General features: G+C 33.4%; 4 protein-coding genes across 9 annotated transcripts in view; 2 read left to right on the top strand and 2 right to left on the bottom strand.

Annotated features, from left to right (window-relative positions):
• Positions 1 to 1,927: 1,927 nt before the first annotated feature.
• On the top strand, positions 1,928 to 7,950 carry LOC18048730. Of its 5 annotated transcripts, none has more exons than XM_024189976.1 (12): positions 1,928 to 2,147; positions 2,659 to 2,735; positions 3,851 to 3,926; positions 4,006 to 4,078; positions 4,178 to 4,229; positions 4,356 to 4,417; positions 4,663 to 4,726; positions 5,096 to 5,153; positions 5,242 to 5,328; positions 5,930 to 6,023; positions 7,101 to 7,204; positions 7,913 to 7,950. In XM_024189976.1, exons 1-11 carry the CDS (start codon positions 2,065 to 2,067, stop codon positions 7,191 to 7,193), a joined length of 819 nt encoding a protein of 272 aa, XP_024045744.1. In that variant the 5' UTR covers positions 1,928 to 2,064; the 3' UTR covers positions 7,194 to 7,204; positions 7,913 to 7,950. The 5 variants fall into 5 exon arrangements, with proteins under 5 accessions (XP_024045744.1, XP_024045743.1, XP_024045745.1 ...); XM_024189975.1 differs by lacking the exon at positions 7,913 to 7,950 and adding an exon at positions 7,649 to 7,844; XM_024189977.1 differs by lacking the exon at positions 7,913 to 7,950 and adding an exon at positions 7,522 to 7,642.
• A 7,160-nt stretch (positions 7,951 to 15,110) lies between these two features.
• LOC18048729 (tetrapyrrole-binding protein, chloroplastic) lies at positions 15,111 to 16,354 on the bottom strand. The gene has a single exon (XM_006442978.2). It carries the CDS (start codon positions 16,225 to 16,227, stop codon positions 15,364 to 15,366), a length of 864 nt encoding a protein of 287 aa, XP_006443041.1. The 5' UTR covers positions 16,228 to 16,354; the 3' UTR covers positions 15,111 to 15,363.
• A 1,733-nt stretch (positions 16,355 to 18,087) lies between these two features.
• LOC18048728 lies at positions 18,088 to 19,969 on the bottom strand. 2 transcript variants are annotated; one of them, XM_024188841.1, is made up of 3 exons: positions 19,760 to 19,969; positions 18,510 to 18,975; positions 18,088 to 18,374 (listed from the first exon to the last, which is right to left on the bottom strand). In XM_024188841.1, exons 2-3 carry the CDS (start codon positions 18,954 to 18,956, stop codon positions 18,222 to 18,224), a joined length of 600 nt encoding a protein of 199 aa, XP_024044609.1. In that variant the 5' UTR covers positions 18,957 to 18,975; positions 19,760 to 19,969; the 3' UTR covers positions 18,088 to 18,221. The 2 variants fall into 2 exon arrangements, with proteins under 2 accessions (XP_024044609.1, XP_006443040.1); XM_006442977.2 differs by having other exon boundaries at positions 18,091 to 18,374; positions 19,805 to 19,969.
• Positions 19,970 to 20,841: 872 nt separating this feature from the next.
• Positions 20,842 to 25,480, top strand: part of LOC18046499 (eIF-2-alpha kinase GCN2) — a 23,398-nt gene continuing 18,759 nt past the window's right edge. Inside the window, exons 1-6 of the mRNA XM_006442973.2 lie at positions 20,842 to 21,217; positions 22,382 to 22,450; positions 22,544 to 22,603; positions 22,690 to 22,795; positions 23,060 to 23,164; positions 24,246 to 24,662. Of these exons, the coding sequence (XP_006443036.2) occupies positions 21,096 to 21,217; positions 22,382 to 22,450; positions 22,544 to 22,603; positions 22,690 to 22,795; positions 23,060 to 23,164; positions 24,246 to 24,662 (879 nt within the window). The 5' untranslated portion in view covers positions 20,842 to 21,095. The remainder of the gene's footprint in view (positions 21,218 to 22,381; positions 22,451 to 22,543; positions 22,604 to 22,689; positions 22,796 to 23,059; positions 23,165 to 24,245; positions 24,663 to 25,480) is intronic.

The raw sequence follows: 25,480 nt of genomic DNA, 5'->3' as shown, positions 1-25,480 counted from the left end.
GTCTTCTACGTCATTCACATAGTCGATATGCGTAAATAATATGCGCCGACACATATTTTGGATGACTCGTGATGCCATTCGGTGGATTGGTGCTTAGATGCCATGACGTCTCTTTGGTTTATTTAAAAACAACTCGTCATCTATAAAGTGAATTTCAAATGATTCTAATAAATGTAAGAGATTGTTTATTTTTTAACAAATTAATACATAGAATTTTAATATAATATTATTAAATAAAACTAAATTATGCATAATTTATTTTTATATATTATTTATTATAATAAATTTTATATTTAATACCTCAATTGAGCCAAAAGTTGGCTACAATATGGAACTCAGGTTATTGTAGTGACCATTTTAGCGCATTGTGGTTAATAATAATAATAATAACAATAATGATGATAAACAATAATGCACAACAATTCAACTTATAAAGCTTCCAAACATAGATAAGTAATAAATTAATGTGAACAATAACGTAATACAATGTAATATTATATTCCAAACACATCCTTTCAAGTAGGGATGGCAAAATTCGGATCCGAATATGCAGTTACACTAATATTTTCATATCTGAATCCACATCAGGATCCACAAAAAAATATGCAGATCCGAATGTAGGTAACATCTACATGGATTGTGGATAGATATCTCGGATATCCGGATCTGCATAAACTAAAATATAACAATTTACCTAATAATATCAAATAAAATCCAATCATATTTCAATAATTAAAAATTCAATACCTACAGTAACATACAACATCATAAATTCAAATACAAAAATACCATAACATAAATTAAAACATCAAGAACAACATAAATTCAAGTTTAACACCAACAAAAAATCTACAAATAAAATTATAAAAATACCACAAATCCAGATAAAGTAATGCGGATCCTGACATATTTTTTAATTTAATTTAACTTATAAATTTTTTTAGTTAATCCTATTATGTTTTTTATTTAATTCATATATATATATATTTTATTTTAATTTAATAAATAATTTAATTAAAAAATAATACATATCTGGATATCTGATTTTTCGGATGCATTTGTATCTAGATCTGGATATGGATCCGCATGGATTCTAACTTTTAACATCCTAATAAATTATCCTTATTAACTAGGAAATAAAATCATTAATTTTAAAGAGATTATTATTATGGCCAATTATATTAAGATAACAAAATAAAAAATAAATTAATAATATAAAAAATATTTATTTTAGTTATCAATTATTATATATACTCAATAAAAAATAATTTATTATATGTGTTTATAAATATGTAAATAAATTTTATCCAACATTATGTTCCAACTTAATCATATACATTATAATGGCAGTTTAGTAGCAAGATTTACCAAACATATGCTACTGTTTTTAAACCTCAAATCACTTTTAAAAATAAATTTTGCTAAATGTTTAACCTATTATCTTTACAATTGATTATTCCTACAATATAAGTAACATTAATTAGCTCCCAAGGACGTGGTCGGGTTAGTTGCAGTGCAGCTGTATCCTCTATTAAAACTTATGTTCGATTTTTGGGGGTGGTAAGGTGATAAAAATTGTATTTAGGCTTGCCCACCCCCCTTATCTTTTAAAAAAAAAGTAACAGTAATTATTTTCAAAACTATAGTATTATCAAACTGGCTCGTCTCTTAAGTAAAGATGAAATAAAAATTACAAGTGAAGAAAAAACATTGTTATATAATGAAAAAGTGTGTGAAATGACAAACAAATGGAATCAATTTTGTTTGTAATATTAATAATTAACAAAAATGCTATAGTTAAAATAACAGTGAATTTCGTATGATAAAAATTTTAAAAATTTTGACATCCCATGAATGATGAAATAAAAGAAGTCATCCGTGATCGAAAATAATTTGGGATTTAATTATTTCCATACATTGAGCTTGGGCCGGGTCGATTCTGAACTGCTGATCCATGCCCAGATTTATTTACCCGTCCGATAGACAGTCCAATCTCCAATGGGGCAGTAATAAAATCGAAGAAAATATAATCAAAGATTTCAAAATTCAAAATCCAAGACGAGAATGCCGAAATCTAGGTTAAATTTATTATTTTTATTCTTTCAATTACTCACACTCCAGTTTCTATCAATAATATCAGCCATCAGGTAATTTCGATCTTATGCTTATGATTCTAATCCTTAATTTCATTAATGCATCAAATATTTATCTCAATTTCGAAGTTAATAATTTGATTTTAATGCATTATAAATTTGAATGTGGTTGTCTTTGTATTGTAAGTGGTAGCTTACTTACCATTTTATATATAAAAAATATGTTTTGTTCATTTATTAAAAGATTTCAAATTCATTTTACATGTTACTGTAACTTAAGAGTAAAGATGACGAAATTAGTATATTCAATTAAATCCCCGGATTTTACATTAACTTGATACTTCAGAATTTAAACGTTTTAAATCTTGTAATTGTTTTTATTGTTGGATAATTGTGCAAATTGATAGCAAAGTAATATCCTGTGATGTAATCTGCTATTGACTATCCTTTATGTTTTCATATCCCTATTTGTGATTCTTTATTTTTTTTTTGGGGTATATGGAACCCATTTATTTATCTGTTTATTTATTATTTTGTGCTTTTTCTCTATTTTTGCATTATATAGGAAAGATATTGGCTTTCAAGAAACACCTTTCTGTAAAACTACAGTCCAAGGAAGATATTTATTATCCGATGATAACGGTTAGTGTTTTCCTTTTCCTTATTTGTATCCTTCACTTAATGAGTCTTTAATCCAACTGTCTAATATTTTGTGCGTTGATGACATTCTAAGCTTGTATCCTATGGAAAATATCTTTTGTTTTGTGACTGCAGTATTTAAGTATAGAGTTGTGAGATTTATATGGTTTTTGGTTTCAGCTTGTATCCTATGGAAATATCTTTTCGTTTGAGTGCAGTATTTAATGCAGAGTTGTGAGTTTTATATGGTTTTTGGTTTCCTTGGTTAATCTTTCACGTCCTTCTTGTGTACCCTTGTCTCGCTTTAATGATTTTCTTTCATGGGACGTAATTTTTATTTATGATTTGTGGATATAATAGTCGCTGAGTGAAATCTCAGTGCCGTTATGCTATCATAGGTGAACTTGAGTTGGTTATGCTGGCAAAATTCTGGACACTGGAAGAGCGGTTTTGAATTGAAGAGGGAAAATGAATCTACATTTACTGATGCACATCCTTTCATGTAACTAATATCCTAGGAATTTCACTGTAATATGCATAGACATGTGAGTAGACTGCTGCTTCATAGGTTTTCTTTTCCAGGTTAAAATATTGTACCTCACAATATTACACTTATTGCACTGCAGTCACACCGTTGTTTAGTTCAACAAAACAGTGGAATTACATAATTCTAGATGCCTATATTTTTCCATTTCATATTTATGTCTCTTAACATTTATTTGTTTGAAATTTCTATGGAACTAGTGCCATATAAATTGCTATAATTACCCTGTTAAAGAATTTCATAATTGTAATATTTATGATTTGAGAGGATCTTTTGTCAAGTGATTGTGAATTCAACGTCTAATTCTTTTATAAGGTGATAGTTTGTTGCTTCATTATTTGTCTATGAAACCAGTCCCTTGAATTGCTGTAAAACTGGTCCGACAGATTCCAATTATCCATAGGATTCTCATTTTCCCTTCAGTTTTTCATAGAAGTTGCACTTAAGAGACTACCGTATTGCATTGGTTCTTTTGATTGCCTTAGTTGCATAATTATTATTTACATTACGAGACTACCATATTGCATTGGTTCTTTTGATTGCCTTAGTTGCATAATTATTATTTACATTGTAGGATATGTATGTGATGCTGTGTCAGTGGATCCACAATCCCGATGCTGCCCAGAGAAAGGAGAGAAATTCTCTTGTCAGTGAGTTTTCTTAAGCAGGCCAGATAAACGTTTACCATGACCATGGATACAAGATGACCTCGAAAAAAAATGTTTGCAGGGGATGCAATCTTCTTTCACAGTGCTGCAACTCATATGAATATTGTGTTTCATGCTGTGTTAATCCTGCAAGAGTATTTCCTTAACTGCTTAATTGATTTTAGTTATTACTTTCCTGATATTCAATCATATAATATGCAAAATGTAACTTATTGTTGGGCGATATCCTACAGACTCTAAAAGAACAAGTACTGAACGTGAAGATTGCAAAGCCAACAACTGCAGGTAAATTCTTACTTTGGGGTCTACAAAATCCTGCATTTTCTTCAGAAGGTATTAGCTTCTAGGGTTGCTGTTCCAGCACCACTGTAGCAGTTCTTTCATTATCTGTTCTTTATGCCGTTCTGATAGGAACATATGGAAGTGTTTTTGATTTCTGTGCTGGGAGGTGTCGTCATAATTCTGAGAGTGTGGTAAGTGCATCTAACTATTTTTTGCAAAGCTGTTTCTTTGTGTTAACGAACTGTTCTTGATTGAATAATTTAAATATGTGGATTCAGGAATGACTTGTGGCCAAAATCATAATGGTCGTTGAAAATATAACTTCGTGGAGTATATTATTAGCAAAATGAATGGAAATAAAACTTTAGAAGTCATTGGACAAACTGCATCTTATGAGCTTGGATACTTATGTTTAACCTGAGTTTGAATATTTCAGGTTCATGAAAATGCTTATCTTAGTGATTTTCATCATTGCTTTTCAATGCCATCAAATGCTTCAGGTCAGTCTGGGTATGAATCTTTGTTATTCTGAATCATATGTAGTAAATTTGAGCTTAAATGTATTATTGTTGGGCTCTTACCCTTCATCTTAAGCTCTTGATCAAGTGATAACCTGATGTATTACTGTACATAAAAATTGACTAGTTTGAACCTAAGCTGTAATTAACTAAATAAATATGAGAATGAAGTTTATAGATTATTAACACAAAAGAATCTTTTAAGTTGTTAACCCAAGCTCAGTGGAACTATCTACTTGCATAACTACGTCTTTAAATTGATTCATTATTTTGTATAGTTCTGCTGTTTGAATGCATGTTAATTATCTGTTTAAAGAATAAATGGTATTGGTTGAATGTTCACTTCCTCAGGGGCTGGTGTTACTCAGCTGGAAGGCAGACTGTCTGGAATTAGTGTTATTATTGGAAGGTGGGTCAGTTTGCAGATAATTTTTATTTCTTGATTTAAATATATGTCATAACTAATCCTCTTCAACTTCTTTTTTCATGGTTGATAGGCAAGGTGAGTCTTGTGATTCAGTCTGTAAGTCAAGTGGACAATCATGTGTACTAAATAAGCTTATTCTGCTTAATCAATGTGAGATGTGAGTTCTCTTCTTGTCTTGTTATTCTCCCCTCTAAAATTGATTTTCTTTTACAATTTTTTTTGGGTGGTTGTTCAGCATGAATGATTGGAATAGTTGATTGATTGTATCTGAATAGCTTTGTCCTGATAGATTTGTTTTACATGGCCATTTTGTTACCCCCTAATAACTTTTCTAATTTGACATATCGGTAGAATTGGTTGTATTTTGTAAATGCCATAAGGGTGCATTCTAAAGGGATTAAAGTATTGCACGAGTTTGATCATATTTAGGATTTGTTAACCTATTACGGGCAGTGTTGAAGTCTCAACAATTTTTCATTTTGATTCAATTCTGGATGCAGCTTTTTCATCAAATGCCTTGGAACATTTTAATGATGCAGGAGATTATTTTTGTTTAGTTGATAACCCGTTAATTATCTGATTAAAAAATACACTGCATGGGTTAGAATATAATGCAATTATGGCTTCATTGAATTTATTTAGAAATTTATTATTTCTGTTTAAAAAATAAAAAATCTTTTAGTGGTACTGTAGTATTTCTTGTTTGGATCTGACTCCTCTTTATTGATTATTCTTTTTCTTGCTTTTTTCTCTAATAGTATTCAAAAGTATATGAGCTGTAAAGGAGGATGTCTGGCAAGCATGGGAGCAGATCAACCTGCTGAAGTTGCTGATGATGCTCCCAGCAATTTGGTATATTTACTCTTTTGCATTAAGATCTTGTATTGTGTTTACAAGAAAATTATCAAGAAGTACACTATCTTGCATGAGAGATGAATAAAGGACCTAGAATTTTGCACTCAAACTCCGTTATTGCTTATGCGCAAAGCATCCTACAACAGTATGAGTAGAAACATTATCCAATCTTAGAGCTTGGACCAGTTATTGCTATCTTTGGAAGACATTATACAATTGAAGAATGTGATATTTTTCCTGACTTCCTTTTTCATTGCATTTGCTAATCCACTTGGCACCATGGACCATGATTTCGCAATGAGTCTCACCTTGTTTCTGTTCTAAGATATTTGGACCACTTATACAACCACAATCTGCATCTAATTTTCTTGATGCTTGTTCTCTTTGAAGCTTCATGTAACTGAGCTTAGAGCCTTAGACAGATTTTTGGAGACAATACACTGTCTATTTATAAATTAGGAAATGCCATTATGATGAACAGAGCAAAATTATGATGGATAACAACGTATTTAACTTGAAATTCCACAATCTTAAGATGAAAGTGGAGTGTTAAGGGTGAATGGCTCCTTGGGAAAACACCGCAGGAATTGGAATCTTGCAGAAATTGATCATTACAGAAATTTGTAATAATGAGAAATTGAGGGACTTTTTTTTTTGTTCCCCCTTTTGAGGTCTACAATCCTACTTCTTTTGACTTAATCCCTTGTGAAAGAATTGCTTGGATGGGTGACTGCTCAATTAATGTGGTCCCTATTTGAGTAGCATCTGCTTCTTACCACAAATCAAAGCATCCTGCTTTCATCTATGTTAATGCAGATTTTTGTATGATATATTTCATCCAAATATATTTCCAAGTAATGCACTCATTCCACTGAGCTCGCAAACTTCTTTCCCATGTCTGGTATTGTAAAAATACTGCTGTTGATTTCATGGAACAACCCCCAACTAGATAAAACAGTGTTGGACTCCAAAACTAGTGATTAGGAAATAAGGTTATGCCCATTAGTGATAATTATATCAATGAGTTGTAGAACTAAACTTGATTTTTAAATATTTGCTTTTCCTGTTTCTCAGAATCCCACAGCATGCTTGTACACGCGAATACAATCAATGCTCTCTTGTGATGGTTCTCATCGGCATACCAGGAGACTTTGCCCCTGTGCATAATACAATGCTTGGTAAGTCTTGGCTTCCTTCATTTGCATATCAGATGTTTGAATCTCTTTATACATGTCAATACGATCTCCTACCACATCAAAATGTTTTGCCTTTCCTTTAGTGGCCGTGATTTGCTGTTGGACATAAGAGTCAAATTCATTCTTGAGTCTTTTCTATGATTCATTCAGCTCTTCCTTTGGCGATGAAGTTGGGCCGTCTTTATTTTATATGTTTTCTAACATTGTTTTACAAGCATACATAAACAAGTGTTTTGAGTCAATTTTGAGTTGGTAGCTTTCAGATAATAAATTTTAGAATTCTTCAATCTCAATTGCAGCATCGAACTGGTAAAAGAAAATTCATCTTTGAAACCGATACCAAGCCTGTCCTTGGCTGCTATACCAACTGAAAGAGTCTTTCATGAATTATTCAATGATATGTATATTCTCAACATATATTTGCAGGAAATTTTTGTCAGGGTTGTAGGCATGAAGAATGGTGATAAGATATATAATACTGGTAATTTATTTGTAAACAGGAACTAGTTGAAAACATTTTATTGTAAGTCATTATGTTATTCACGAAAATTTTTGGCCATGGTTTTTGTAATGTTATTTGTATAAAAATTTTGTGTGATTATTGCAGACTTAACACCGAAGCTCTTGGTCCATTTACTTTTATTTTCTTATTTATTATAATCTTATTAAAAATCAATGAACTTCCTGCAGGTCTCCTTCGAGTTTGAATTGTTATTTATTTATTTATTTATTTTTTAAATGGATCTTAACGTGGGAAAAAAAATGCGTTGGCCCATATGATGAAGTTGAGACAATCGGGATTTGGAGCAGGGTTCCCGGAGCGTGGGATCACAGTGTCTACCCCGAACTCGTGCCCATTGTCATCTCTAATTTAATTCATGGTGATGGCAACGTTGCAAAATTGAAGTATTTTTGCTATGATACTCTATAAAGTTTTATTCAATTTTTCGCTTAGTGCAATATCATTTTTATTGCTGAGGAACTCGAAAAATATAACTTGTAACTGGAGAAACTTATTGAAGAATTTGATAAATGAAACAAGAAAGTTTTAGAGCTCTGATATTGTTGTTTCAGCAGTTCCCTTGAGCATTGAGCCCATTGAAATACTAAGGGATTGTTAAATGAACGAGGGGTCGGTATATTATTAATCATTAGTGCTGTTTTAAATTTTCTCGAAGTACTACCAAAAAGAAGTAAATAAGTGCTTGTTGCATTTAGCAAGATTATTTTACTGAAGATAGTGGAGTAGAGGGCAAATAATAGCAAAGTTGAAAAGTGTTTGCCAACAGAAACAGACAGAAGAAAATCTCAGATCTTAGTGGTAACTGTTAGAATTCTTGTAATTATCAAAGGGCATAATAATTATATCTTAGATTATTTGTTTCGTATTAATAGGTGAATGAATCTTGTTCCCAAAGGAGAATGTATATTAACAAAAAACCAATTAAAAAAAAAAAGTAGACCAACGTTGCTTTGTCACCATTCATTCCAATCCTTAAAAAGTTAAAAGTAATAACATGCGATATAATTGTTTATTCTCCACATTACATAAAATGTTGAGAAAGTGGATACAAAAAAAGATTAAAAATCATCAATACTCAATTGATCACTCTCATAATTACTTCCCACTACAATTACAAAATATTTTAAAAAAATTAAAAAAAAAAAACCCATTTCCCATTTTTTAAAGGAGGAGGGAGTGGGAGGAGGAGTAAAGGAAGAGCACAGAGCAAAGATCATTCTTCTAGTACTGTTGATGATAATGACTTTGGATGAAGGTTTTATTCTTAACTCGAATTTAAGTGGGTTGGATGTTTGTGTGATGCTTTGTTCATTTATTGGAAAGAAAATTTGGATGGGTTACTTAGTGGAATGGGTTGGAATGCTGCCGAATGATTAACGTAGCTTATGATCCAAACATGATTTTTTGCATTGAGTTAAGTTATCTGAGAGAAGGCTACTTGATGTTTGCATTGGTCAGTTTGGCATATCTTTTGTGAAACTTTGCTTAACTTGATTCTTTGGATGTGAGCCATTCTATATGATGTAACATTTGACATGTGTGGAGAAAGCTGAACCGGCAGTACAACTTTTGGAAATAGCTAGAATTATAGAAACCCTTCAACATAAAGATAGCAATAATGGAGAATGTTTGATATTTGATCACACATCATTACAAGCTGTGGATACTTGGATATGCTCTGTGCATTCTTCTTTGTTCTTCATTCTGTATTTTTCATTGATATGCTTCCTTACATGCATGGTTTAATTATATTCAATGGGTTTATCACATGGATCCAATCGTCCAAACACACGCAAATCCATATATAATGGTGATTTAAATCCAAACACTAGTCTCGCTTTGGCTAATTTAATTAACAGAATGAGAAGATTCAAAGAACCAGACACACACAAATACCTACGTTGATTCAAACACAGATCCGAGTTGCTTTGTGTATTTAGCATACAAATGAGAAGATTTAAAGGAAAGACTAATCAACCTGGTTTCGACAAGGAAAACTTCTGATCCCAGAGCTTAAAATATAACTAAATAATGTATTATTTAATTATATTATAGTTAATATAACTAATAATAAATATTTGAATATGAATAAATAAATCTAAATAATTTTAATTTAAAATTAATAGTAGTATAAATAAAGGTACAAAATATGAAAAATGAAAAATACACCACGCCTAGCATCACAGTTAGCACAAAACGGTTCATTTTGTGCTAACTATAAAAGAAAATACTGTGGCTTCAAAACTAACTCACTTGCCTCACACACACACTCGCCTCACAAAATGGATCGTGGGATTGCTTTGTTCGTAAGATCTCTCTTTGTGCACTGTCCGCCGGTGCTCTCTCTCTCTCTCTTGCCGTGGGTCTCTCCACATCTGGCGTCTCACGCATCTCACTACTCTCTCCTTCGGTTTTCTCTCTTTCTCTCTCTCGTCGTGGGTCTCTCTTCGGCCGTGGCTCTCTCTCTCGCCGTGGGTCTCTCCCATCCGGCCTCTCGCGCATCTCGCTGCTCTCTCCTTCGGCTTTCTCTTGTCGTGGGTCTCTCTCATGCATCTCGTTGGGTTTCTCTTTCTCTGTCTGCCCCGTCGATAGTTGTAGCCCGTCGTAATCAATTCGTGGAGGTAATTGGTTTAATTAATGCCCAAATTTGGTTGTAATAATTCCGAATGTGTGAAGATTCAATTGTGAAGTCAAATTTTGTTGATCATTGCTGTAAGAACTTGCTATTGGAAATTAGCAAAATGCTATTGTGTTGTGAGTTATGAGTTGCTAATTTTAGGATGAGTTGTTGTTGGAAGTTATCTACTGTTAAAACTTGCTGCTAGAAATTGTTAAAACTGGAAAATGGAAATTAATGCCCAATTTTTTGGGATTTATTTATTTACAAGTTATGAATTGATTTGCTTGCAACCATTGTGTACTATCCATAAAGGCTGAAGTATAACAATTATTATTTCAGTAATACGTGAGGGTTTTTTTGTTAACATGTCCAATTTACCAGTTCCTGCAAAAATGCGATCTTCAATTAACCCAAAAACAGAGCAACAGTATCAAAACTCAAACCAATGTGTTAATCAATTCAATTAAATTGATCAGCAAGTAATTACATTGCGAAATATACAACATTAATCAGGATCATCCACGAGAACATTTTGTCACCCAATATGATGCTATCTTTTATTTGCGGTTCATTTTTTATAAATTTTTGAAAGTTTCAACTCAATTGAAGCCTGCCTTTGAAAGCAACAAAGATTACAAATGAATCAATTACATGTACAACAGTAGGATAAAAAACCAAGCACAAGAAACGAATTCTTATCAATCTACTGAACTACAAATGATTGGTTTTTCAACATGAAAATTTATGAGAAATATTCTAAAAGCAAACTTAAAATGTAGGAGTAACTCGATTCAACAAAATGCCATAGCATATGTACCAAATGACACTTAAGCTAGAGGCTTGGTCTCATCTTCATCTTCTTCTATCTTGGTGTCAAGTAGAATCTAATATAACCCTATCTCCGCAATCTTGTACTTGACCACAACAGGCAGTTCTGAAGACAGCAAAATTAACATAAATTCATACCGAGAGAGTGAAGCTGTAGCTAGGTGTCAAATTCCAGTAGTGTCGTGAGAATGCAATCCACGGGGTGGAGAGAGAAACAACTGACAGCCAAGCCAAATGTGGAGAGACCCACAGCGAGAGAGAGTGTTGTGGTCCACTGAGATGAGTGTGTGTGTGGTTTGCGTTTGCGTAAATTACCTCCACAAATCAATTCCGACAGCCGAGAGAGTGAAGCTGCAGCTAGGTGTCAAATTCCAGAAGTGCCGTGAGAATGCAATCCTGGAGAGAGAAACAACTGACAACCAAGCTAAATGTGGAGAGACCCACGGCGAGAGAGAGTGCTGTGGTCCAGTAAGATAAGTGTGTGTGTAGTTTGCGTTTGCGTTTCAGTAAATCGAGCATGTGTGTGTGGTCTGCGTTTGAGCAAGATGAGTGTGTGTTTTGAAGCTACAATTAAATCTTTTATAGTTGGCAGAAAATGAATCGTTTTGTGCTAACTGTGGTGTTAATTGGTGTGAGAATATCGGTACTGATAAAATATTATTACATATACTACATTACATATTTCATCAAACAAAATATTACAATACAACTTAGTATATCTTAATGCAATACAAAAAAATAGGTCAGGCACTATACATCACGAACAGGCCTAGAAAGTCACTGCCCTGCCCACGACCCTCATTTAATTTGTTGGAATGAGAGTGATAGAATCATATCATGTGTGTTAACACAAATTGCATTACACAAGATCCAATATCTTGATCCTGGATATGATACTTATCGAAAGAGAAATATCATGAATTTATGAATTTGACATTTACACGTGACACCTGTTACGAATTTGAAGAATTAATTAATTCCCTGTTATTTCCTAAACTTAATTGGATAACTTGTGCTAGAGCATAATAATATACTTTTTTCTCTTTTTTGTTCTTTGGCTTCCACCGCAACTATTTGAAGTTTGTTGTTGGCCGTACTGAATTGATCATTTTAAGCTGTCCTTAGTTCTATGACTTACTTGAAGTTTTCTCTCCCTGTGAGCTTACACTAAAGAACTCATATATCAGCTTGTTCTGCAATGGTTTCCCCATTTCAATGCTATACAACTAAGTGACCAGCACCTTTGCTGGCATTGATTATGTGGTTAAAGAGTTCGTAGCGCCTGTGATGGATCTTGTCCTGAATGATAATGCAGAGCGTAATGCTGGAGCATCAGAAATCCTCTCTTTTTACTAGAATTATGCACAAGTACTGTTATCATATTCTTATTTCCTCATGTGATTTAATTTTGATTCATTAATAAGTAGTGTGATGTGAAGTTTTTGCTGCTATTTTAAATGATGTAATGAGTGGTGTGGTGTGAAGTTCTGCTGCACTTTTAAATATTGTGAAGTTTTTGAAGGTCTGGATCTTTTGATGCATGCAAGGATAATGCAAACTACTGTTATCAGCTTCTTATTTCTTCATGTGATTAAATTTTAACGCGTTAACGAGTGGTGTGATGTGAAGTTCTGCTGCACTTTTAAATGTTGTGAAGTTTTGAAGTTCTGAATCATTTGGCGCATGTATGTGATTTAATTTTAATGCATCAATGTGTAATGTGAATTGAAGTTCTGGAAGTTTTGAATCATTTGATGCATGCAACCTGGAGGTGAGGGTATCACTGCTTCTTTGCATAAGTCTAAGCTAATCCAAGGGCTTTACATAAGTCTAAGCTGATATTTGTTGTTTCTTCCAAACGCTATTGTATTACTTTCAAAGTTGTTCAACTGATATATTTTTTTTGTTTCTTTGAAGATTATGACCAAAACTTTTGAGGACGACCTGAAATATCAACAAAACTTTTCTGCTTGCTTAATGCCTGTCGTCCTGCATTTACTCGTTTGTCAAGTCAGGTTGGTAATTAACAGCTCTCTTTCAGCTCTATTCTTTTGTACAGACAATATGCTTTCTTAAAAAGTTATTTGAATTTTTTTCTTGTAATATCACTTTTTTTCCTTCCCTTTTTTTTTTTAAAAAAAAATGCAAATCAGCAACTACAGCTTATAGTAGATTTAATATTGTGGAGACTTCGGCACCCAAAAGGCCATGACAATTTCATTGCGCCGTCGCGATTGAAAAATCTGGTGGAAATGGTAGACTTCGAGGTATTATTCCATTGCAGTTCTGCTCAGTTTAGTATTATGTTGGGTCATCTTAACATGTTTGTTTCATTTGCGGTTGGGGTACGGCAATTTGTGTCAGAGTGTGGTAAATATTAGAGGAAAATGGATCTGATGCTCAGCTGAGCTTGTGTTGAGCTGAGTTTGTGTTAGGCATTGAATCAATGATCATCAATTATTTTATGTGAGTCCCAAACAATTGTTGATCATTGATCCTGTGCTCAGCTCGTGCTGGGCACTGAATCAATGATCAGCAATTATTTCATATGAGTCCTAAATAATTACTGATTATTGATCTAATATTCAACACAAATTCATCTGAGCACCGGATCTGGTCCATATTAGAGATGTCTTTTGTTCAAACTTTATGAGGATTGTCCAAGGTGTATGGACCTTTTTGACCAGAGCATTAGACACGCTTGATTTCTTGCCTGTGGTTCTAGTGCGAACATATTGCTAGTAACGTGTCATCATCTAATGCCATATTTTCTTTATCATTTGTAAGTTTAAGATTTTCTATTCATATTAACCTTTTTGGCCATAGTTTTTGCAATGTTATTTGTATAAAAATTTTGTGTGATTACTGCAGACTTAACACCAAGCCTCTCGGATCCATTTACTTTTATTTTCTCATTTATTATAATCTTATTAAAAATCAGTGAACTTGTTGCAGGTCTAGTCCGATTTTTATTTATTTGTTTTTCTGTTTATGGATCCTGATGTGGGAAAAAAATGGATCGGCCCATGTAATGAAGTTAAGATAATCTGGATCTGGAGTAGGGGTCCCGGAGCGGGGGATCCAGTATCCACCCCGGACTCGTGACATTGTTATCCCCAAGTTAATTTATAGTGGTGGCGCCGTTATAAAATTCTAAGTATTTTTGCTATGATAGTCAATAAAGTTTATTTTGTATAAATTAATGTGATATTAATTTATTAGTTGAATTAAATATCTATTGGTCCACGCGATTTATTTATATTATTTTATATATTCATTTAACCAATGTATTAATACTACATCAGTTTATACAAAATAAGTTTGTATAAGAATTTGTGACTGTATTATCACCCTTTATTAAAATGTCCGCTCAATGCATTATCATTTTAATTGTTGAGCAACTTAAAAAATATAACTTGTAACCGAAGAAACTTATTGAAGAATTTGAGAAATGAAAGAAGAGAGTTTTAAAACTATGATATTGTTGTTCAGTAATGCCCTGGGGAGCACCGAACCCATTGGAATATTAAAGGGTTGTTTGGTATATTAATCATTAATGCTGTTTTAAGCTCTCTCGAAGTACTAATAAAAAATAAATAAGTGCTTGCTGCATTCTACTAATATTCAAATAAAAAAAAACAACAGTCGGCCCAAAATTTTACGAAGATAGCCGACTAGAGACAAATAACAACAAAGTTGAGAGGTATTTGCCAACAGAAACAGACGGAAGAAAATCTTAAATCTTGATAATAACTTTAGAATTCTTGTGATTATGAAAGGGCATAATAATTATATCTTAGATTTTTTTTTGGTTTCATATTAATAGGTGAGTGAATCTTGTTCGCAAAGGAGAATGTATATCAAGGGTCACAAAAATGACCAATTAAACCCAAAAAAAAAAAAAAAGTAGACCAGTCTTGCTTTGTCACCATTCATTCCGATCCTCAAAAGTAACAACATGCGATATATTTGTTTATTCTCAACATTACATAAAAGGTTGAGAAAAGTAGATACAAGAAAGATTAAAAACCATCAATATTCAATTGATCACTCTCATAATTACTTCCCACTACAATTACAAAATAATTTAAAAAATTAAAAGAAAACCCAATTCCCATTTTTTAACCATGTCTTGTGGGTATGTGCTAAAAAAGGTAGAATTCACAAACTCTAAAAGCTGTAATCTGTCTTCAACACACTCTTGCTCAATGGCTTTGTCTTCAGAACTCCATTATCATCACCACCACCAAATTTACTTACTTCTTCTTCTTGCTTATTATTATCATCATCATCATCTTGCATGCCTTCAAAAGCTGGATGATTCAAGATACTAGCAAGCAACTGCGTCCCTCTCAAAGCATTGGTTAATGGCAAATGCCCCACGGGAGTTTCCTTCCCGTTCTCCCAAATAAACTCAGTAGGAAAAGCCCTGTAATTGTACTGCTCCATTTCAGTATCCAGCTTCTTCATCCACCCAACTCTGATGAAAAATTTTGTAAAATCTTTATTAACTTTCTCCCAAATCTTCTTCTGAACGCTGTACCCAAACTTGTTGTCACTGTACTGTCTCCAGAGCTCGTCGATGGCTTTCAAGTCGGCCTCTGCAATGAACTGAACTTCAGAGAAGAAGACGTACCCGCGTTTCTCCGCCGCTTCCCCGGCGAGGGCAATGAGCAGGCGGCGGGTTTCTTCATCGGCTTGCCGGAAGTTTTGGGCTTGTAAGTGTTGGTGAAGAAGGTCAAAGGAGATGGGCTCTGAAGTTGTTGTTGTTGTAGTAGTAGTAGTAGTAGTAGTAGTAGTAGGTGTTTGTGATGAAGACGAAGAAGAAGAAGTGGTAGATGGGGAAAGTGATGAGAATGTGATCATAGTATTTGCACTAGTTGTTGTAGTAGTAGTAGTATTGTTGTTATTAGACAGTGAGAAAGAAAGGGAATTTGGGTTGGTGGGCTTGAGAGCGGCTGCCGGAGCGGCGTCGGGGTGGTGGCGCCGGAGGAAGGAATGGTGGTGGAGGGATTGGAGAGAGTTTGTGGCCATTATTGTTTGTTATCGTTATTACTTCTTTGTTTTTTTCTTTTTTAAATTTTTGGAAGAAATGAAGTACTTGAAGGCGAAAGAGAGTGGGGATATGTGTTATTCGTTGTGTAATGTCAGTGTCTGGGTTAATGAGTGCGTGTATTTGTGGATGGGGGTCAGGAGGGGAATCGAGTAGGCTCATCAAGAGAAATACAAGCAAGCATTTTGATTGGCTCGATGTGGGTGAGGCAAGATCCCCCCTCTCTCTCTCTCTCTATCTTTCTTTGTCCACTATTGAATATATGAAGGAACGAAATAAGAAAATAATAGGTGAATGATTTTCCAGTAAAATATTACTAAATTGATACTCGATAAATTTAAATCTCAACTGTATGTAATGTTCTTTCAATCTTAAATTGAGGCCAAACGTGTTAAATTATTATTCGATTACTTAGTATTCGTTCAACTTATGTATATTGTTCCAGAGCTATTAACTCATCGAGGTCTTGCTGTAGTTAATTTTTATATTTTTAAAAATTATCCAAATTATTTTTATATTAAACGTTAAAGTGTGGATTAAATCCAAATAATTTTTAACGTTCATACTTCCTTTAAGATTTGAACTCACATAGAGCTCATTACTTTTGTAGTTGTTAAGACATTGATTGAACTTTCCAAGGATTGGATAAAAATTTTGTTTGACATGATCTATAATTCAAATAAATTTGACATGTAATAAATGAAAAATAAAGCATAATTAAATTTTAAGACTTCAATATGTAAACTATCAAATGTGGAGATAAACGACATGTAATTTTAGGTAATTTTTAAAGAACACTGTAACTAATTGTATAATTAACCGATTTAATCTTCTGGGAGTAAAAGACATTTATCTCAAAACAAATATGGTATGTTATAAGGATACCGTCACACTAACAAGCCGGGCTTCTTTAAAATATTTGTAAGTTGTTATTTTGTTATTTTTTTTGTAATTATTTTCGGGGGTGGAAGATGGGAGCATTGAAAATTAAAAAACAAAGTGTCGATGCAATAAATATGATTGAAAAATGTTAATGGTTCATTATGATTTTTAATATTTTATTTTGGAAATAATTTTAGGCATATAATCAACAACGAAAAACTTTTATCAAAATGTTAGATATACTAAGATGTTCTTCTCAAATAAGATGGTATGCTCATCAAGTGATCAATGATTTTTCACAATTTTTAAAATAACTTATTATATTATTATCATTTTCAATACACATGGTACATGATATGTGACATTATTTGTGATGATGAACCTCTTAGTATGAATTTTAAGATATACGCTAATACTTTTTTTTTTTTTTGAAGTCTGTTATGCAGAGATATTACTGACATTACATCAGACATTACAATTAATATTTACAATCATATTATATAATTGGGACCACCACCATACATTGACACACTGAAGTATATGTCTAGATATTTTAAATCCTTTCTAATATTCGAGGGGTGCCTATTAATATTTACAATCATATTATATAACTGGGACCACCACCATACATTGACACACTGAAGTATATGCCCAGATATTTTAAACCCTTTTTAATATTCGAGGGGTGCCTACTTCACTCACATTTCGTGAGGGAAAAACTGTCTCCACTCAATTAATTGATAATTGAGGAAAAACTGTAACTAACCTCCATAATGCTCTTATGGAGGCTCGAACCCTTGCACTCAACAATGTAAGTGCAAGGCTTCTCCCATTGGACCAAAGGCCCATTGGTGATATACGCTAATACTTAATGTTTATATAAGGCATATGAAATTGAACGTTAATATGGAATAAACAAATAGGTTCATCGTTCATATTTGAGTATAACTTATCCACAAATGGATATCAAAATTTTTTTTTTCATTTTTCTTTTTGGCAAAACATTAGAGTCATTTGTATATCCAGCATTGAAGTCCATTGAAGTTTACAGAGATGTTCATTAGAAGCCCAACCAAATGATTCACACAAATTATCAATCATCATGGATTCTCACATCATAGCGGCGTCCCAAACGATATGCAGTTCCATCAGACATAATGCCCTCTAGTGTCTCATACTTCCTGTAATTTTGTTTAAGGGTTTCTTCTTGCTGATTTGCGAGCTGCTCTTCCTGCTCCAGTTGTTCCTACACGAAATGGATATTGCCACTTAGATGAGAAAAAGGCAGGTCCAGAATTTCGGAGACAGGTTCGATAAAGAAAAATGCACGATGAATAACTAAAAGCGATTGCAGTAGTTATTGTAAGAACACGAGACTTACCTTGAGCACAAACGAAGCTTCAGCAGCATGTTTCCGAGCAAGGCGCTTCAACCTTTGTGCTACCTCAAAATCAGGATCATTGGGATCCAACCATCGGAATTGTATTCTTTGACCAGGTTTTGCTGGGCGATCATCAAACATCTCCACTTCAGCAGCCCGTGCCCTCACAGGCCTTGGCATTCCTGACATCATGAATGGAAACTCGTGCAAAGACGTGACCACATCCTTGGCTTGCTTTGAGTTCTCCATCTCCACCAAAGCACAGTGCGGGATATTCCTGAACTCCGTGTAGTTTGGGATAAATTGAACGTTTTTGACATTCCCAAACTGATCGAGTGCGGTTCTAATGACAGGTTCTGTAACTTGAGGCGAGAGGTTGTCGAGATAAACTGTCCGCTTCACCTTCTCAAGAAATGCAGCATACTCCGCCTCAGTTGTAGACCCCATGAAGGAGAAGAATACAAATCTGAAAAAAAAAAAAACCCAAAAACAAGAGCCTCCTAAGTCACTAGTTTTTAAAATTTCAACCCGCGGAGAAAGTTGAATACATCCATCAGTAGAAACCAAAGATATCCATCCACCACATCAAAGTCCCAAACAATAACTCACAATACAGTATACAGAAAACTAAATGGTTTAGCAAGTGTTCAAATACAAAACCTTCAAAATTTGCAATGTTGTATTGAGTTAGAAGCATAGGCTCCTTTGAATGATGCCAAACATTCTGGCATTGGTTTTACTATGTTTCCCCACCACCAATCAACAACTAAAACATAGACCCATATTGAAACCAAACATGAACCTACAGTGGTATGTATAGATACTAACACCAGCAGATTTAGCAAAGAAGTGGCAATGCCACTAGCTAATAGAGATTTTTATCTAAATTGGTTGTTTCACGTTTACTCCAGTACAAGGAACTCCAATTGTCAACTACAATCAACTAACAATAACAGAATCAATCAGTCACAAATGAACAAGTTTTCATTACCCTTTTCGTGTAATCTCATTTTCAGAATCATAATTTTTATTTATTTATTTATTTTTTTGTATGAAAATCAGTAGACAATAAGTTCAAGGTTAAAAATTCTGCCCACATACTAAACTCTGAACAGCAATTAATCAGAAATTATTTCGTAATATGTCTTACGATTTTTCAGCATAATAATCTCTATTAAACATCAAATTCAGTAGCTTTGAATAACATTTTCCTTAATAAACACAAAATCAGTAATCACCATTAAAAATACCAAAATTATTCGATATATATATACACATATATATGAGCTTGATACCAGCAAAAGGTGCCAGGGTGCGAGCAGCGGCCGCTGTGGCGTGAGAACAACGAGGTGCGATGGCGCGGGAGACTGGGAGCGGTTAGGGATTTTGCTTTTGCCGTCCGACGAGAGTTGGGAATGAGGGTACTTTCAACCATTAAATAAGCAATACTCATGAATGTAACGCCGTACAGACTTCATAAAGTGTATGATAATTCATTTACAAGATGAACATAAAAACGATCAGTCATGGACTTTTACCTCCGATATTTCATATCAATTCTGATTATATAAACGAATTGTCATAAAAATTCCATATTCTATGACGACATGTATCTATGTGATAAATTAATAACCGACATGTCATACATAAAAGTGAGATACAATCTTTAATTACTAACTTTTTCTATCTTGAAAAATAATTTTAAATAACTAATAATTAATATTAGGATGTTTGAATTTTCTTATAAGCTATGTCAATGAATCAAGTTGTATCATGTAGTACACAATACATATTAAATAATTCAATCCAATGAAATTCTATTTTTTTCATAGAATAAAGTAGAGCAACAGCATATATATATATTTCTATTAAATTTGGACACTCATACAAAGTTGTATGTCATAATTAAAACAAAAATGAAAATAATAAAGAAAGGAGTCTATGAGCTGAAGCTTGAGTCCCAAGTAAATCAACAAAATTAATAATAAAATTAATTAATATCATACTGATAGTATTAAATGATTGGTGTTATAAGCATAATTTACCTAAATGTTCAAATTAAGTAAGCATAATATTATTTAAAGAGGAACAAAATTTTTGTAGTAAATTTATTTTATTTTTATACATGGTTTATTACTTTATTTATTCATTCTATCGTACAAAAATTAAAATTAAAATAATTTTTGACGTAATATTAATAATTTTATTTTCCAATTTGACAGTGCGCCACCAGCTTCAACTTGACAAGTTCTTTTTTTCCAAGCGAAATTTTAAACGCGAACTTTAAATATTCTTCTCATTTATTATTTCCAGTTTTCCACTATCAATCCAATCAATATTGACATAACGCTCTCGCTTTTTTGCTATCAAGTTTCAAGATCCTTGAAATTTCTACAGCGTCATTGAGATGTGAAAGTGAATCATCGGCGTTGAGTAAGCTGTTTCATTTTTGGAGGGAAATAACAGAAGGGGTTCTTGGGTTTGTCAAGTTTCATCTGTTTCTGCATTTATTTGTGAATTGGGTTTAACGAGTGCATTCGAGAAAGAGCCAGAGGAGGAGCTGTTGCCGCTTCAATTCATTTTTTAATGGGGAAGAAGAAGAAAGGAGGAGGGAGTGGGAGGAGGAGTAAAGGAAGAGCACAGAGCAAAGATCATTCTTCTAGTACTGTTGATGATAATGAGCTTCTCTCTGAGGAGATCACTGCCTTGTAAGTCATTCTTGCTGTTATTCAAGTGACTTTGGATGAAGGTTTTATTCTTAAACTCGAATTTAAGTGGGTTGGATATTTGTGTGATGCTTTGTTTATTTATTGGAAAGAACATTTGGATGAGTTATTTAGTGAAATGGTTGGAATGCTGCCGAATGATTAATGTAACTTATGATTGAAACATGATTTTTTGCATTGAGTTAAGTTATCTGAGAGAAGACTACTTGATTTTTGCATGGGTCAGTTTGGCATATCTTTTGTGAAACTTTGCTTAACTTGGTTCTTTGGATGTGAGCCATTCTATGTGATGTAACATTTGACATATGTGGAGAAAGCTGAACCGGCAGTACAACTTTTGGAAATAGCTAGAATTATAGAAACCCTCTAACATGAAGATAGCAATAATGGAGAATGTTTGACATTTGATCAAACATATTTGATCACATATCATTACAAACTGTTGATACGTGGATATTCTCTATGCATTCTTCTTTGTTCTTCATTCTGTATTATTCATTGATATGCTTCCTTACATGCATAGTTTAATTATATTCAATGGGTTTATCACATGGATCCAATCATCCAAACACACGCAAATCCATATATAATGGTGATTTAAATCCAAACACTAGTCTCGCTTTGTGTAATTTAATTAACAGAATGAGAAGATTCATAGAACCAGACACACACAAATACCTATGTAGATTCAAACATAGATCCTAGTTGCTTATACAGATGAGAAGATTCAAAGGAAAGACCAATCAACCTGGTTTCGACAAGGAAAAACCTCTGATCCCCAGAGCTTAAAATAAATAAAAGGGTTTAACAATATTATATGAACTCTTAGGACATAGTAATTGTTATAATTGCAAGATGACTGCTTATATGGTGTGATGGGCAAGCTGGAAGGTGATAGAGTAGGGTTTGGAAATAAGATGAAGACTTAGAAGGGGACGATTTAATTTGAAGCAACACTATAGGAAATTAGGATTACGAATAATCTACACTGTCTGTGTATTTGATTGTTTTATAGCTCGAAGATCCTATTTAGGTGACATTATTTTTGCACATAATAGCAAAATCCTGTAAAACAATTTTGACTATGCCATCAAAGTTTCTTGCCCCATTTTTTACACTTTTTTTTTCCCTAAATTGTGTTTTTAGGTGTGCCATATTTCAAGAAGACTGCAAAGTTGTTTCAGGATCTCCTCCTCAAATCCTTGTCAAGCTCAGGTTCTGTTAACCTTGAAGGATATTAACTCAAACACTTTAGTGATCAGTCATCTATCCTTGATTAAGTTTTGCTTTATTTGAAATTTGGAGCAGGCCTTACTCAAAGGATATGGGTTATGAAGATCTAGATGTTTCTGCACTTCTTTTAGTTAGGTTGGTGAGTTGGTGTTCATGGTTGTTTCCTTACAGTGTCCATGCACATTGTTTATTATGATTCTTTTTGTTTGCTTCTTTATCAGGTGCTTACCAGGATATCCTTACAAGTGTCCTAAGTTGCAGATCACTCCTGAGAAAGGTTTGACAAAAAGTGATGCTGATAATCTTCTCTGTCTTCTTCAAGATCAGGTATTGCATGACTTTTGGTATCGTTTGCTTTATCATGAATTTGGTTGCGGTGACAATAATCAGTGATGCTGATGATCTATTTTGTTAAATAGAAACCTTTTCTTGCCTGTATTGTGCTGCCAGAGGTTGTTCACATTGACAATTTTGTGTACTGGAAGTCAAAGTTTCTATTATAGCAGCAGTTTTCATGCACCACAGTTCAGTTTCCATCATCAAATATTTGTAGACTGATGCTTTAGTTTCAATTTTTTTTTTCGGTTGTAGGCGAACTCTAATGCTCGAGAAGGAAGAGTAATGATTTTCAATCTGGTGGAGGCTGCTCAAGAGTTCCTCTCTGAAATTGTTCCACTTGGCCAGTCGAATGAATCTGTAAGCTTTGCTACTTCTGTGGTCCCAGAGTTTCAGATAAATTTTAATTTCTTATTCTACTTGTATTTAAATTATTCGGTGTAATTGTTTGTTTCTGTACTTATGTCTGCTCAGTGATTCCCTGATTCCTTATGTAAAATTGGCTATGCATATGTCATTATTATTTTACTGAGTTTTTGTTGTCGACTTTGTTTCTTTGATTTTTTTTACTCTGAAAATGATTTTATTCCTCCCTAACTTCCTCGGGATTGATTGGATATTTGTTTTTTCAATTTCAAACAATTTGGGAGCACTAAATAGGGGTAGATTTGCAGGTTTTAAATGGAAATGATCTGGCATTAGCTTATGGGATTGATTGAATATTCTTTCTGAAGAGACATTCCTTAGGGGATCCTTGTTATAATTCTCCAGAAAATCACAAATATCTGCCCTGCATTCTGCTTTTTGGAATTTATCCAACCATCCATTCTGTAAAAGAGAAGATAAAATATTGATTCTCCCCCCCCCCCCAACCCACTGCTAAGGTGTCCTATAATAGCTTGGAATATATGTATTAATCAAGATGAACTTGAAAACATAAACCATATTATTTATATGATATTTTCATTTGATGGTCTGAACTTCAACCCCGAAGTATTTCAGCCTTAATCTTAATGTGGACATTGACAGTTTCTGTTATAATATCTATCTATAAGATATTGTATTTTTTTGGAATTTTTATGGATAAAATGCAGATCATTGGGTATATTTCTTGTATTTCAAGCTGAGTTGATAAAGAGTAAACTTTGAAGCAAATGATTTTAGGATGATTTATCTAATTTAGAGTGCAGTGGCCTTGCATGTCACTTAATTTGGAATGTGGGGAAGAGTGGGGTGAGGGGGTGCGTGAGTGGTGTTTAAAAGATTAACACGGTGAACCAACATTTTAATTTTTTGTCTGGTAAATTGAATCAGGACCTAAACTTCAGTCATACTTGTGGGATTAAAATTTGCTTTGGATTCTTTTTCAGATTTCACTGTCCTTTTGCTTTTTCTTTCTTCTTTTCCTCTCATGTCTTTGATTTACCCTCTTCTTTGTAAGGTACTAGGCTTAGTTACAGAGAGCAGCAGCCAGTCATTTGAGGGCAGTGCAGTCTCAGCTAGCAAGAGTTGCTCTTCAAAAGTTCCATTTGTATATGGCTTCATAGACCTTTTCAGTGGCTGTGGAGAGTCATGGCACTGGGGCCTTGGAATAGATGAAAACAGGGGGGTTGTTCCTTCTGTGCCATCCCATGCATCAGATGGTTCAAACTATGAGGTTATGTGGAGAAAAATTGATAAGAATGTAAAGCCATTGATGATTCCAGATGCAAAGCAAGGAACAGCACTTATTCCTTCTGCTAAACTGGACACAGTTAAAGAAGAGAATGAAGATGACAATAGGAGCATTTCGACTACTGATTCAAGCACATCTCCAATGGAGGAATGGGTAGACAATGGTATCAAAGGCGAGAACAGAGTGAGTGATGATTGCGTGGTCTTGTTTTTCTTCCATGTTCATGTCTGCAACTAACATTGTCATATTGCATATTATTTTCTTAATTTTTCATATTAACCAGTGATATTCTTCCATATTTATTCTCGATGAGTTAATTATATGTGCTGCTTTATCAACATATTCAGAAAATAGTGCAAGATTATATTTCTTAGGTGATTTTTTTCCTCTATTTGAATAATTAAATGCATATGCTTCATTCTTTTCAATTGGAGTCCCTTTTCTGCACTAAATAGTGGGAAATAATGGATTTTGAGTAAGGAGTACCTTCACATTCAAAATTTGTGAAAAACTTCAAAAAACATATCAAGTATTTTTGTTTGTTTTGTTCATTCATGCAGTTTGGTATCAATCTCTTGATTTGGGAAATAAATCTTGTTCCTTTAACTACTTTGCCTTCTTGGATTGTGACTGTTTGTTTAAGTTTGAAAGGGCACTAACTTTTGCAAGTAATACTGTTCATCCAAAAAAAGATCCCTAAATTTTCATCCCAAGTGATGTGCCATTCATCATGTGGATGGTTGGATAAACGAGTAGATTATCTTGAAAATTATGAGGGTTCGTCCACTCGATGAATGTTATGTCAATTGGGTCGGTTGGAATTAATAGTATTACTCATTTTTTTCAGTAACATTGTAATTTGTTTAATGTAGTCTCCATGTTTTTCTTCTATGAGAAACGAACTTGTAAAGAGAAATGAATAGGCAAATGATAGACTCGTACCTATATTTGCTAGGAAAGAGATATGATTATATTAAAGAAAATCAATTTACACGATGAAC

This window comes from Citrus clementina, unplaced genomic scaffold (assembly GCF_000493195.1).
Source record: "Citrus clementina cultivar Clemenules unplaced genomic scaffold, Citrus_clementina_v1.0 scaffold_3, whole genome shotgun sequence".
Taxonomy (NCBI): Eukaryota; Viridiplantae; Streptophyta; class Magnoliopsida; order Sapindales; family Rutaceae; genus Citrus; species Citrus x clementina.
This window is presented reverse-complemented; position numbering and strand designations above follow the sequence as displayed.